Raw genomic sequence first — 14,381 nt, 5'->3', positions numbered from 1 at the left:
ATGGGGCCCTCAGGAGGTAATTAGGTCATGAGGGTAGAGCCCTCTAAGTGGAGTAAGTATCCTTATCAGAAGAAACAGAGTTTGCTTCCAATCTCTCTGCCACGTGAAGCCATATTAAGGTAGTAGCTGTCTGAAAACCAGGAGGGAAGCCTTCACCAGACACTGGATCTGCCAGTGCCTTGATGTTGGACTTCTCAGTCTCCAGAACTTAAGAAATAAATGATGTTTAAAGCCACCTAGTCTATGGCAGTTTTTTACAGCAGCCTGAGCTAAGACACTTGGTAAGCTTCATGTACACCTGAAAAGAATGTGCATTCTGCTGCTGCTAGGGGAGTGTTCTACAAGTCTCAATTAGGTCAAGCTGATTGCCAGCGTTAAGTCTTCTGCATTCTTAATGACTTTCTGTCTAAATGTTCTGTCAACTTCTACAGAATAATTTTATAAATACACAAAAAAGATGGTACAGAGTTCCCATAGAAGCCACACAGTTTCTTTCCCCTATTAACACATTAGTATTGTACATGTCACAATTAATGAACCAGTATCGATACATGAAATACATACTTTATGTAGCTATCCTTAGTTTTTAACCTAATGTCTTTTCTCTGTTTCAGATTCCCATCCACGATACCCATTATATTTAGTTTATAATTAGTTGTCAAGTCTCCTAAGCCTCTTCTTGGCTGTAACAGACTTTGTTTTTACCTACCTTCACAGTTTTGAGTAATGGCCAGGTATTTTGCAGAATGTCCCTTGACTGGAACATTCTGGAGTTTTTCTTATGGTTATGGTTTTTTGAGAGAAAGATTACATGGGTAAAGTGTGATCTTTAATACATCATATCAAGAGTATATGCTGTCAACAAAACATTGGCTACTGGCTTTTCTTCTGGGACAGGGTTTCCCTCTGTCATCCAGGCTGCATGCAGTGTAGTAACCACAGCTCACTGCAGCTTTTCCAGGATTAAGTGATCTTCTCACCTCAGTTACCCAAACTGCTGGAGTTTCAGGCGTGAACCAATGAGCTTGGCTCTAGCAATTAACTGAATATCTGGCTGAGGTAGTGTTTGCCAGGGTTTTCCACTGTGAAGTTACATTTTTAATTCTCTTTTTCCCATACTGTACTCTTTAGAAGGAATTATGCACAGTCCACACTTAGGAGTAGAGAGTGCTATTCTACCTCCTTGAAGATGAAGTACCTACGTAACCTATTTGGAATTCTTCTACATGGGAGATCTGTCTCCTTTTACCCATTTATATATGTATTTTATAATTTCGGCTTTAACACAAAATGAGTTTATTACACAACTTATTCTGGCTTTGACCATTGTGAACTCTATTTAGTTGGCTCCAATGTCCCAATGACAGCTGCCATCATTTGGGGGTTTTCTTTTTTTTTTTTTTTTTTTTAAATTTTGAGGATTTCCTTATTTTCTGGTACTGTAAGTTGTTTCAGACTTACATGTTTCTTGCCCTGGTCACAGAACCAGCCAATTCTCTGAGGAGCTCTGGTTCCTTTTATTGGAGAACAGTAATAGAAACCAAGATTCTGGGCACTTGCATTTGCTCCTGGAGGCACGTCATTATTGCTGGGACTTCTCGGCTCACAAGTATCTTTTTTGTTTAACTCTTCATACTTCAGTATGGATACTTTCTAAGGTCCTATGATGATTCTCTTCTCAACTATGTCAACTAAGCCCAAAGGCATTCTTCATTTCTGCTGTTCTTCACTTCTAGCATTTCCATAGGCTCTTACATCTCTCTGCTAATATTCTTCATCTATTCATATATTTTCCACTTTTCCCACAAGTCTTTAACATAATCATATTTACATTTAAATTATCTGGGCCGGGCGCGGTGGCTCAAGCCTGTAATCCCAGCACTTTGGGAGGCCGAGACAGGCGGATCACGAGGTCAGGAGATCGAGACCATCCTGGCTAACACGGTGAAACCCCGTCTCTACTAAAAAATATAAAAAAAACTAGCCGGGCGAGGTGGCGGGCGCCTGTAGTCCCAGCTACTTGGGAGGCTGAGGCAGGAGAATGGCGTGAACCCGGGAGGCGGAGCTTGCAGTGAGCTGAGATCTGGCCACTGCACTCCAGCCTGGGCGACAGAGCGAGACTCCGTCTCCAAAAAAAAAAAAAAAAAAAAAATTATCTGACAGTTCCAACATTTTTGAATCTAGTTCTACTGATTGCTTTTTCCCTTGACAGTTTGTTGGCGTTTTTATCTTGTTTCTTGTAATTTTTGGTTGATAGACGGACATCTTACATAAAAACTGATGTAAATAGCATTTATATAAGAATGAACATGTCTCTTTTCTAGGTCTTAAGTGTGGGGATTTGAATCAATCTAGTCATCTGCAGAGCTAGGTTTGGGCTTTGTTGTTACTATGATTTCTCAAGGTGCACTAAGAACTTCAAGTCTGTCTCAAGTTACTTGGTGTTTATGGCTAAGGCCAGTTTGCCAGGTGTCTCTCACTGTCTGCTCTGCCCATCAGCTGAGGTCCTCTCTTTAAACTTGCTCCTGTGACTTACAAGAGGCTCCTCCCCGACGCTAGCCTTTCCTCCACAGCAGTGTTGTTACTGGATCACGAGAGGTCTGGTGGAGAAGGAAAGGATGCAGGAATGCTCTGCTTTGTTCAACCTCAGTCTTAGGCAGTTGAAGTGTACCCGGGTCTAGGGTTGGGGCCTTCTCAGTGATCCTGCCCTTACCCTCGTGGTAGGGGATTCTCTAATGGTCTGGATCCAGAACGTATTCCCACTTCTACCAGGGACAGAGGGCTTTTATTGCTAACCTGTTCTCAGTGGCTTAAGAGTTTTGTTCAGTAGGGGCAAGAATAGAGAAGGATCCTGGAGGTGTAGTGTGTATTTCTCCCAAGGGCTGCTCCTCCATTCCTCAGGCCTAAACTACAATGAAAGCTTTCTCTTGTCTCTGCCCTGCCGTTAGTATTTCTTGTCCAGAAGGGCTTGCAAGTGTGTGTCTTGGACTGCCAGGGTCCCTTGTGTCTGGGACTGTCAGTTTCCTTACTCTTTGACCTTTAAGATGCTTTGGAAGTTACATGACCTATTGTTATTCTACTACATTTATTTAAAACCACACCTGAACTATAATTTTACTGAGATGAAGATACCGTGTATGAGAATGTACCTCAACTGCCCCAGTATAAGAACTCCAATATGTACTAATTGACACTTTTCTCCTTATTTCTTGAGTTTTGTTAAAATAATCTGGAACTCCTTCCATTTTTCAATATTTGACTTATTTCGATTATTTATTCTTAACATTTAAACTTCATAATAATATTGTCACATCCCTACCCATTTCTTGATCATAATTTACCAATATGTTCCCTTAGTTCTTCATTCTTATTTTTCTGGTTGGCTTTAATAAAGTCTATCTTCAAGTAATTTCATCTCATCAACAGTACACAGATGAAACACTGAGTGTTTGCCCTCACATATCAACAGAAATATTTCAGCCTCAGAACCCTGCACTCTGTTGTTCAGTATTTACTTAGCTTCATAAAGGAGACATCTGGCAATCTGACTGGCTTCACAGGTAGCCCATTTTTTCTTATACAGACACTTGTAAGATTTATTCTTTATCCTCGGAATTCAGAAATCTTATCAGTATAAAGCTAAGATCTGAGTCCTATTTTATTTCTTTTATATGTGACAAGAGTCTCACTCTGTCGCCCAGGCTGGAGTGTAATAGCATGATCTCGGCTCACTGCAACCTCCGCTTTCCAGGTTCAAGCGATTTTCCTGCCTCAGCCTCCCGAGTAGCTGGAATTACAGGCACACGCCACCACGCCCAGCTAATTTTTGTATTTTTAATAGAGACAGGGTTTCACCATATTGGCCAGGCTGGTGTCGAACTCCTGGCCTTAAGTGATCTGCCCGCCTTAGCCTCCCAAAATGCCCGGATTATAGGTGTGAGCCACCACGCCTGGCCCTGAGTCCTATTTTAAAACTTCAATCTTGCGTTGCGTGGTATTTGGTAAACCTTTTCTGGTTTTAGGATAAGTTCCTTCTGGTCAGAAATTTCCCTTTATTGTTTCTTATATTACTGTTAACTTTGTTTGCTCTTTAAGTTGTACATTTATGTGTTTTTCACTTCCACACGCAAAAATTTATGCTGTTTTTCCCTCATTTATTTCTCAAGTAGTATGAACCTCACAGGACCACCAAATGTGTTTTTAAACCACTTTTAAGAGATGATGTGATGGCCCTGTAGCCTGAGTAGCAACAGAGTACTGTACCCCTGGGGCAGGAAGAGGGCACTGTACCGCTGGGGTAGGAAGAGGGCGCTGTACCTCTGGGGTAGGAAGAGGGCACTGTACCGCTGGAGCAGGAAGAGGGCACTGTACCGCTGGGGCAGGAAGAGGGCGCTGTACCTCTGGGGCAGGAAGAGGGCGCTGTACCGCTGGGGCAGGAAGCGGGCACTGCAATCACCGGGGCAGAAGCGGGCGCCAGCTGGGGCAGGGAAGAGGGCGCTGTACCCCTGGGGGCAGGAAGAGGGCCGTGACCAGCTGGGGCAGGGAAAGAGGGCTTGCACCGGGCTGGGGGCAGGAAGAGGGCACTGCATCAGCTGAGTAGGAAGAGGGCACTGATTTTCCTAGAAAGACACAGGTAGGCAAACAACCCCCAAACTACAACATACTTGAAGCAGTGCCACCACACTGCCCTTCCATTAGTATTGACCAAAGATTAGGCAAAGCAGCAACAGAGATCAGGAATTGGAGAAGCAGGGGTTGGTTGGTAAGGTTGTCTTCACTATTTTGCTAGAAACCTAAATTACACCATCAAAAGTAAATACAGAAACCTTGAATGGCTGAAGTTTCATATGCTAAGGATGGACTCTGTCCCTTGTTTAATGAATGAATACTGGGGTAAAAAATACAAATCCCAATCTCTATATCACACAATCCTGGAAAACTTATGATTCTCATGCTCTAAGAGCAGTTAGAAAACTCTGATAATAAGTAAATCTGCACTGGACATAAACTATAAAGAATAACACGACACACATTAAATGGCTGGTCTAGGGGCGGAAGGCCACACATGGGAAAAGCAGGCTTTATTTCTGATTATAAAACACATAGCAGAAATTCGTCCTTAAAGGCTCAAGCCACTTGCCCATGCATTTTAAGACAGCCTTAACTGCAGTGCCCTCAAATGTGAAACCCAGGAAACCACCACCTGAAGGCCTAAGTATCTGTAAAAAGGAATGAAAGGAATCACAAGATAGAAAGACTTTCTCAATGACCAGGAGAGCTACCCACTGACCAGGAACACCTATTTTCAATTATCATGAGCAAGAAATAAGCTTCTCTGTTTCTGAGCCATCATACATTTTTGATTATAGCATTTATTATAGTAGCATTTTCCTAACTACTACTACAAAAAAAAAAAAAAAATGACTAGTCTAAATACTGCCAATAAATAGTGTCACCAAACCACAGTTTTCAACTGCATCCCTATATGTGGTATTCATATAAAACTTGGCTATGGTTCATATAGTAGAAGGAGAATCAGCAACTACAATTCAAAGGTACTCTATGACAGCTTATCCACCAAGAATTTAACTCTTAACTTAAAAAAAATCTGAAAGCAAAACAATATGGTTCATTTTGTAAGACATAAGAAAAGCTTACGTTGGTCGCCGTGTCTCAAGTAAAGTCAGCAATATCTGGATTGCACTGACTATGGCTGATTCATTTTTCTCCTTGTGGAAAATATTTGATAGAAGCTGCTCTATAATTTCTTGCCTAGGGAAACAAATCAATAATCACTAACTGCAGTATCACTTATCACCAACAACTTCAGAAAAAAAGACGACGGCACAAGACAAGCGTCACTGAAGAGTTCAATCACACTTGGGCATATTTGTTTTACTATTTTATTTCTATATACTTATTAAAGTAGGCAATTGATCCTATTTATAATTTACACACATGCACGCGCACACAAACACACTCACTCACCCTCCTATCTCTTTCCCTCAGCAAAATAACCTGGGCCATGCTTGTCTTTGCCAATTTTGTTGAGAGCCAACAGAATTTCAAGACAAAGTCACCTCCTACTCAAACCAAGACTCTGATGATGATGATGATGATGATGATGATGATGACTGGGGCTGGGGGTGGCAAGAAGACATAGAAACTTTCACCCTCACTAAAGAAGGGAAAACATTCAGAAAGGCTATTAGAACCCATGAATGTTCATGAACGTTTTCCCACAAAGGCATAAATGTGTAATTAGCAAAGATCTGAAACAGAAAAAAGAAAACATCAGTTGCTGCATTTTACTCTACAAATAAAATTTGAAAAAGCAAAATAAAATGGCAGCAACAAAATAAATGTGACTAAATTAAATGTCCAAAAAGCATTATCTGCAGGCTCTTTCCATTACACTTCTCTCATATACATCATAAGATCACAATTAACATAAACCAGTTCATTGAATTTATATTCTCAAGGAAAACCTTAGTCTCTTAGCCTCTCAGTAATTTTCAAAATTCACGTGAATTAAGAAATGGAGGCCAGGTGCAGTGGCGCACGCCTGTAATCCCAGCACTTTGGGAGGCCGAGGCAGGCGGATCACAAGGTCAGGAGTTCAAGACCACCCTGACCAACATGGTGAAACCCTTTTTCTACTAAAAATACAAAAATCAGCCGGGCGCGGTGGTGCACGCCTGTCATCCCAGCTACTCAGGAGGCTGAGGCAGGAGAATCGCTTGAACCCAGGAGGCAGAGTTTGCGGTGAGCCGAGATCACACCACTGCACTCTAGCCTGGGTGACAAAGCGAGACTCCATTGCAAAAAAAGAAAAAGAAATGGAGTCTCGAATCTCCCTTACAGTGTGACAGGCAGCTGGGTTGTCCTTGGTTGCTCACCTGACACATCATCCCAAGGTATAGTTGTGTTCAGTGTACTGTACACCAGTTCCTTGACCGCCTCTTGCCAACATAGGGCAGCAAGTAGGAGAGAATCTCTATTTTGGGGAAACAAAACTAGTATCTAACTTAACTTGAGAGGGTCCCCTTGCAGGAGGAGGTTTTTCAAGTACTCCCAAACCAGCATTAAATTGCTTGTGAGACCTCTCACCAAAACAGTACTATAAAAGTCACATCACACACAGCAGCCTATACACTAACTGTTCGGTATGGAACCGAGCTCTGGAAAACAAACTTTAACAATAAATATGTTTTTCTTCAACAGCAGCCTCACCACAGGTGGAGGGGTACTGACAGCATGCGATTGTGGAAGTCCACACTCTCTTCATTCAGTCATAGCACTCTTACACATCAGCGGGCACTGTCACTTTTGTCAATACAGATGCCTGAAGGGAATAGCTAACAGAGGCCCTAGCCATTTCACTGTTGTATCAAATTGGAAGTCTATTGTATTCATGAAAGAATTCTACTAATGGACAAGAAAAACATAATAACCAGCAAAAACTTGACAGTCAAAATACAATACCACAATAGCTGCGCCACACTCTGAGTTCTACCTGAACACACAAATATCACCAAACCCAGAAGAAATAGTAAACCGAAGGACTGAAGCTTATCAAACAAAATAAAAGGAATGCCTTCACATTCTTTCAATAAAAAGGTATTTAATTACATGTGAGAAAATATATTCACTTTCACGTTTTAAAAAAAAGCAGTTTCTGGATAGACATCACTAAAACTTATGATATGAGCTGTTTCCTGCATGAAGCCATCCAGGTTCTTTATCCATGCCTTTGGGACAATGGCTCATTTTTTTTTTTTTTTTTAATGTGAATGGCACAGGAAAAATTCACTTATAAAAAACCAATTGGCTCAAATGAATGGGATCAAACCCAACTTGTTCTAAGGTCATTAGTATCAAGAATTCAGACAGAGTCTATTCTAACAAAACTGTTTTTTAAAAATTTTTGAACTTCAAAAATTTCCAGAGTCACTAAATAAAATGCATTCAATTTAGGCCCAGATTGCTTCCCAAGCCAAACATTGTTTATTTAACACTCCAGTCCGCTTTCTGAGATTTCTTGGTACCACTACCACTCTTTAGTATCTTCTTTAATCTTACCTCATTTCAAATTTTTCCAGATGTGCTAATCTGCGCTTAACATTTACACATGTGACATTCCTATATACAGTGGAGTTCACACTGTGGGTTACCTGGCATCATAATACAGAGCTCAGCAAGCTATGTGTACATTATGTATTGCCAGTACAGTGATTTAATAACGTAGTATCATTATTAAATAATTATAATTTATCAAATAGATATTACATATTATCACATAATAGATTAAATATACACAGATGCTATTATGATTAGAAAGTTTACTAAAATAGAAATCTTTTCTCAGTGTGTATTGTCTGAATCAACAGACACTAAAAGATGTGCAGTGTGTCAAATATTAGAAGCGGTGGGTTCTCATTCTCAAACAGACTGTGGGAAGCACTATGACAGATTTTCTTGCCACCGTTAAATGCAATGGAGGTTTTACTTGGCAACAGGGCCACTGATTCATCAGGTCCATGTATTTGAATACAGTTACTCCAACTAATTTAATGATGTAAACTCTAGGTATTTACCTATCTTCATCCCAGAAATTAGTTACCTGATCTAGGACTAAAACACAGCTTGAAATATAAAAGCTAGTGTGCACATGGGCTGTGGTGGCTAGGTTACATATTGGGTCCAAATAAAGTTGTGTGGACGGAGGGCTTGGAGCGGCACTGAAGAACTTAGCAATCACTACTAAGCAGTTTGATATTCGGGCAGAACCTGCACTGTCTACTATGGGAGTCATTCACTACATGTGGCTATCAAGCACCCAAAATTTAACTCATCTGACCAGCATGTTCTAAGTATAAAATACACACTGGATTTCCAAGACTTTGGACAAAAACATTTTAAATTACATGTGGCTTTGATTCTATTTCTACTGGGCAGCACTGCAGTGAGCCATATGACACTGCTGATATTCAACATTTCTAACCTACTGAAATGGCAATTTTACAAGGTTCAACCTAATTAATACCACAATTTGTATTTGAATGTGGGATGTCTTAAAAGTTTTAAAGGACTATATATGCCACAGTGCAAGAATTACTAAAATAGGACAGGTAAGATACCATTTTACTCGGAAGCCGGCAATCTTTTGTAGTTTTGCTACTTCAGAGAACTCAACTCCTTCGTTTTCTACATGCTAGGAAAACACAATTCCACTTCGCAAAGACAGAGTTGAAGACACGTTAACTTGTCTGTAATGTATTCCTTGCCTGTCTTACATGTGTCAAGGAAATAATACAACATTTTATTTTAATAAAAGGGCATTATAGGTAGTTAAGCCAAAGATGCAAAAGTCTCAATATATAGCAGGAATAAAAAAGACTGACAAAAGCATTAAAAACAATAATAGAAGTAAACTGAAGCAAGATTGCCATTAGTACTTAACAATGCTAGCTGTATGCATACTTTCCAATTATTCTTCCATAGTGAGGAATGGCCTGATCATTAAAATAACTTTCAGCTGTCTGAATGCAGGTCAAATACATGCGAAGTCGACAGTAAACATTCTTTCTGAAAACATGTGAATCTAGAAAAAATAGCATCCCATCCCCAAGCTGTCTTCTACCTAAACATGAAATAACTGTCCCTAATCAGCTGCAAAGATACAATAAAGCCTTAAAGATCATCTGATAAAAGCCGCTGTCTAAAACATGCAACATTCGTACTTACACAAGACTGTTCTTCATCAAAAGACCCTTGGAAGTTGTGATGACAGTTATTTCTAAATGACTACCACATCTTAGGATGGGTCTACAGAATTCCATTTTACAAATAATTAGAAAACTCAAAGTCTAGATATAAATGTCATTTATCTTCTTATCCTGCCAAACTTCTACTGAGATAAAAGAAGCAGAATTCCCTACCTTCTCACCCACCCAAGGTTATTTTCAAGGGACATGATTCCCACATAAGGAACACTTACCAATCACTCACAATGGTAACACATGGAACAGCATCAATATGAAAGAAGAACAAGAACAGAGTTTTACACATACTTTTCTAGAGTGGCAAGCAGGGGGTCGGGCTCTGTACTGTTCTGAATTTGTAACATCTGGTCTCTGCTCAGGCGAACAATTTCACAAAGTGATTGTGATGCATTTGAATGTCGCTAAAGGAAAAAAGTACAATTTTAACCATAAAACATGTTAGAAGTTAAATTTATCATTTAAAAATGAAAGGGAAAGTTACTTAAGAAATAACACAAATTAACACTGGCCATAAGCTTCAGTGAGCAAAAGGTCAAGGCCAAGAGAGATCACATCACGAGTAATGTATTTTGTCAGGCATTCAAATGAGCTTTATAATAGTGCACAGTACATTATTACTATGTGCAGGGAGATGTCATCAAGGTTCTGATGAGTAAAAATTTCTAAAATAGTTGGGAAAAAATACACAGATTGAGCATCCCAAATCCAAAATGCTCCAAAATTTGAAAACTGACAAAGGAAATACTCATTGGAACATTTCAGATTTCTAGGTCCAGGATGTCCAACCAGTATAATGCAAATAAAGGTATTCCAAAATCTGGAAAAAAAACTGAAATCCAAAATACCTCCGGTTCCAAGCATTTCAGATAAGGGATACTCAACGTGTATCCCCAAAACACACTCTTATCAGCATAGAAGGATGCACATACTTTTTTTGGATTAAAAAAAAAAGTAAAAGTACGTCTGGGCACGATGGCTCACGCCTGTAATCCCAGCACTTTGGGAGGCTGAGGTAGGTGGATCACCTGAGGTCGGGAGTTCAAGACCAGCCTGACCAACATGGAGAAAGCCCGTCTCTACTAAAAATACAAAATTAGCTGGGCGTGGTGGTGCATACCTGTAATCCCAGCTACTCGGGAGGTTGAGGCAGGAGATTGAATCACTTGAACCCGGGAGGCGGAGATGGCGGTGAGCCGAGATGCCGCCATTGCACTCCAGCCTGGGCAACAAGAGCGAAACTCCGTCTCAAAAAAAAAAGTAAAAGCAAACACGGCTTTCTGTAGAATACCAATGGGTAAGAAATATTAAGCCTTTTCTTCCTTACAGAAAAGCTCTAAAATCTCAGCACCCAAACACATTTTATTCTCTGGAATAAGAAACTGAGCATAACTCAAAGACTGAGCAATGTGCTCCCAATACGGGCAGAACACTCATATTCTAGAAGAGAGGAGAGCACAGATTAGGGTATCCAAACCCACTGACTGGAATCAGGAGCCTAGCATTTCCTTGGTAAGTATCAACTGGCCAGTATAATTTTAACATGGAATTCATCACTTAATACAAAACAGAAGTATTAACAGGACTGTCCAAAAGCCAAAATTAACTTTCTTGTAAGTCATGCAGAGAAGGTGCTGATGTCCACAATGCGGTGTCCTTCTCAAAAAATTTGTTGCAGAATTGGACTTCTCCATTATCGATTTCTCCTGGGCCCTTCGGACAGGCCCTACTGAGCAATCTTCTTCTTAGCCCATTGAGCAATCAAGTTCCTCTGCTCAAGAACATGAACTTAGTAAGGAGTAAGAAACTCCTCCCTGCCAACAGGGCAGGCCACACTCCTGTCATGGCTCTCCACGGCCTGCACAGGCCACATGTCATCACAGGGAAACCCGCTCCTAGAACCACACTCCCCTGTCCACAGGAGGAGGGCTTATCAACCCAGCTAGGTTGAGAGCACCTTCTAAGCAGGGGCTCCCATATTCCCAATCCATGTCTACACTGGATGTGTCCACAAATGTCAACTCTGCTAACAGTAACAACCACTGCAAGGGAGCATACCTTGCATTCTCCCAAAGAGGGATAATGGGGAAGTGACAGCCCCTTTAATAAAGTCCAGGTATCAAAAGTTTCTGAATGGATCAGAGTGAAAGGGTTTCGATCTACTATCACACAAAATGTATCTTTGTGAGAGAGGAGCCTCCACTGCGTGCCTCTTCCTCCAATGTTCCTCTGCGGTACTCGCTCCCCCATCTAACCTGCAACCTAGAGGCAAACAAGGAGGCTCCCCCAGCTTCAGGACAAACCTTGAATTGTCCTTAAACCAACTCCTTTGTAGATATTAGGTTGAATCATAGATAACTGTCATGTCTGTAGGTAAAAATGGATGATTACTGCCAATTTTATATGGCTTGGCCTGATACTTCAGGTGGTAACCTTACAGATCTCTTCTAGAGACACATGCACCCACTGGTCCCAACAAGCATTCCCTCAGCACAGAGTTCAATCTGCAAACTCCAAATCTAGCTTCAATCCTATAGCCAAGTCAACCTACAGTACCTAGGACAAAAGCCAAACCTGTCAAACTTAACAGCCAGGGCCAGGACATATAACAACAAAGTTACTGTAGGGGTTCAATGGTGACCAACATCCCACTTCACTGCCTGCAAAGCTGTAACCAGACTGGATAAAACAAATGCAAATGTGGTCACATCAACTGCTACAGATGGGTATAAAAATAAAAAGGAGGCCGGGCGCGGTGGCTCATGGCTGTAATCCCAGCACTTTGGGAGGCCGAGGCTGGTGGATCACAAGGTCAGAAGTTCAAGACCAGCCTGGGCAAGATGATGAAACCCCGGTGTCTACTAAAAATACAAAAATTAGCCGGGCGTGGTGGCAGGCACTTGTAATCCCAGCTACTCGGGAAGCTGAGGCAGAGAACTGCTTGAACCTGGGAGGTGGAGGTTGCAGTGAGTCGAGATTGCGCCACCGCATTCCAGCCTGGGTGACAGAGTGAGACTCCATCTCAAAGGGGGGAAAAAAAAAGTAAAAAGGAGCATGAACAAAGGAGGTTTGTAACAAAAGCCAGCTGGTTCGGCATGAAATCCCGGCTCTAGAAAGGAGATGGTGCTGTAACAAGGGCCTGCTGTTGTACATTTCTGGAAATTTTCTGGGTATTGGCAAAATGTAATACAGTTTAGAAAAGTATCAACTTTAAGAACAATAGATTGCTATTTTCCCTCTACGCTCTGATCATGTTCACATTTAATGTAAGTATGCTCTGTGCTCAATAAACAGTTCTTTTTTTTCTAATCAAGTTTACAGTCACACAAGTGAACTTACATCTTCTTCTTGCGATGGATGAACTATTTCCACAAGCCTCTGGATAATTTTCTCCTCATTTAACCACTGTAAAACACATTGTAGAAGTAATCATAGCAATGAGTGGCTCTTGTTCAAGCCCCAATGTAGATTAACATACTTGGAAATATCCATCACATTTTAAGTAGAATGTTACAGGTTTCTCTGGACTTTGAACACTACAGAAAATTAAAAGTCCCCCAAGGAAAATGCCAGTGAATATATTGTTTTAACAATGGCCAACAGTACCAAAAACTCCCCAAATTACAATACCCACACACTAAAATTCTATACATCAGTTTCTTAGCCATAAGGTCACTCCCAGACATTTAGGACTAAAAGGGTTTGTAGGTTGGTTCTTAAGAGAGGACTGGGAGATTAAGAAGGATGGAATTTATACATTTTCTTTAAGAGCATGTTCACTCCAAGCTTCAGAAAGATTGAGAAGAGCAATATTTAGCACCAAGTCTCTGGGTTAAGAAAAACACAGGATGAACAAAAGGGACTTCTAGATTACAAAACCAAACCCACTGCAGGAAACGTGGGGGCCTGAGGAAGCACAGAGGCAGAGTTTATCCGCCCTGTCATGTGCTGGCAAAGAGCTATGGTCATCTCCTTTTAATCCATGTATGAAATGCTACAGTGAATGAAAACATGAAAGGGATCCAAATTCAGAAAAAAATAAAGGAAAAATCATCTGGCTTAACATTAATGCCATAAGAAGCCGAAAACCATCATCAACAAGGCAGCTCACTACCTAGAAAATACGGCTAAAGGAGACTAGGGCGGGCAGCAGGGGCAGAAATCAAACACAATTTGCTTAAGGAACAGAAAAGAAACCCTGACACTGTCTCTGGCTGCTCAATGAAAACACCAATTAAAGGAAAATGTGAAGCTATTAGGTAGGCACCACAGAGGTAGAGGTCCAACTTTATATTTTAAGATCTGTTTTAAAATGTGCACACAAATTCTCCAAGAATCTTGTTAAAATGCATATTCTGATTCAGAAGGCCAAGGAAGAGACCTGAGACTACAGATTTCTAACAAGCTCACAAATGATGTCTGGGACCACTCTTTGAGCAATAATGTCCTGAAACAGAGGAGAGTAAACATCTGTGTGAGGGGCGGGGCATTCCTGACCACTACAGGAGAAACCAGGAAACCTTCCAGGCAGTGAACTCATCAGTCCCAGACCCCTACTGTTTCCACAGCTATTCATAGGAACCTACATTCCAAGCCCAC

General features: G+C 41.0%; 1 protein-coding gene across 26 annotated transcripts in view; it reads right to left on the bottom strand.

Annotated features, from left to right (window-relative positions):
- PPP6R3 (protein phosphatase 6 regulatory subunit 3) overlaps positions 1 to 14,381 on the bottom strand; it is a 160,987-nt gene that overhangs the window by 56,998 nt on the left and 89,608 nt on the right. For all 26 annotated transcript variants that reach the window (XR_004177597.1, XM_017948183.3, XM_009185463.3 and 23 more), the window contains 3 exons: positions 13,122 to 13,187; positions 10,074 to 10,186; positions 5,659 to 5,772 (listed from right to left, as the gene is read on the bottom strand). Coding sequence is in view for 25 of the 26 variants with exons in the window: in XM_017948183.3 (XP_017803672.1) it covers positions 5,659 to 5,772; positions 10,074 to 10,186; positions 13,122 to 13,187 (293 nt within the window). In the remaining variant the exon portion in view is untranslated. The remainder of the gene's footprint in view (positions 1 to 5,658; positions 5,773 to 10,073; positions 10,187 to 13,121; positions 13,188 to 14,381) is intronic.

This window comes from Papio anubis, chromosome 12 (genome assembly GCF_008728515.1).
Source record: "Papio anubis isolate 15944 chromosome 12, Panubis1.0, whole genome shotgun sequence".
Classification (NCBI taxonomy): Eukaryota; Metazoa; Chordata; class Mammalia; order Primates; family Cercopithecidae; genus Papio; species Papio anubis.
The sequence above is the reverse complement of the archived record's forward strand: the minus strand, read 5'-3'. Positions and strand labels throughout refer to the sequence as shown.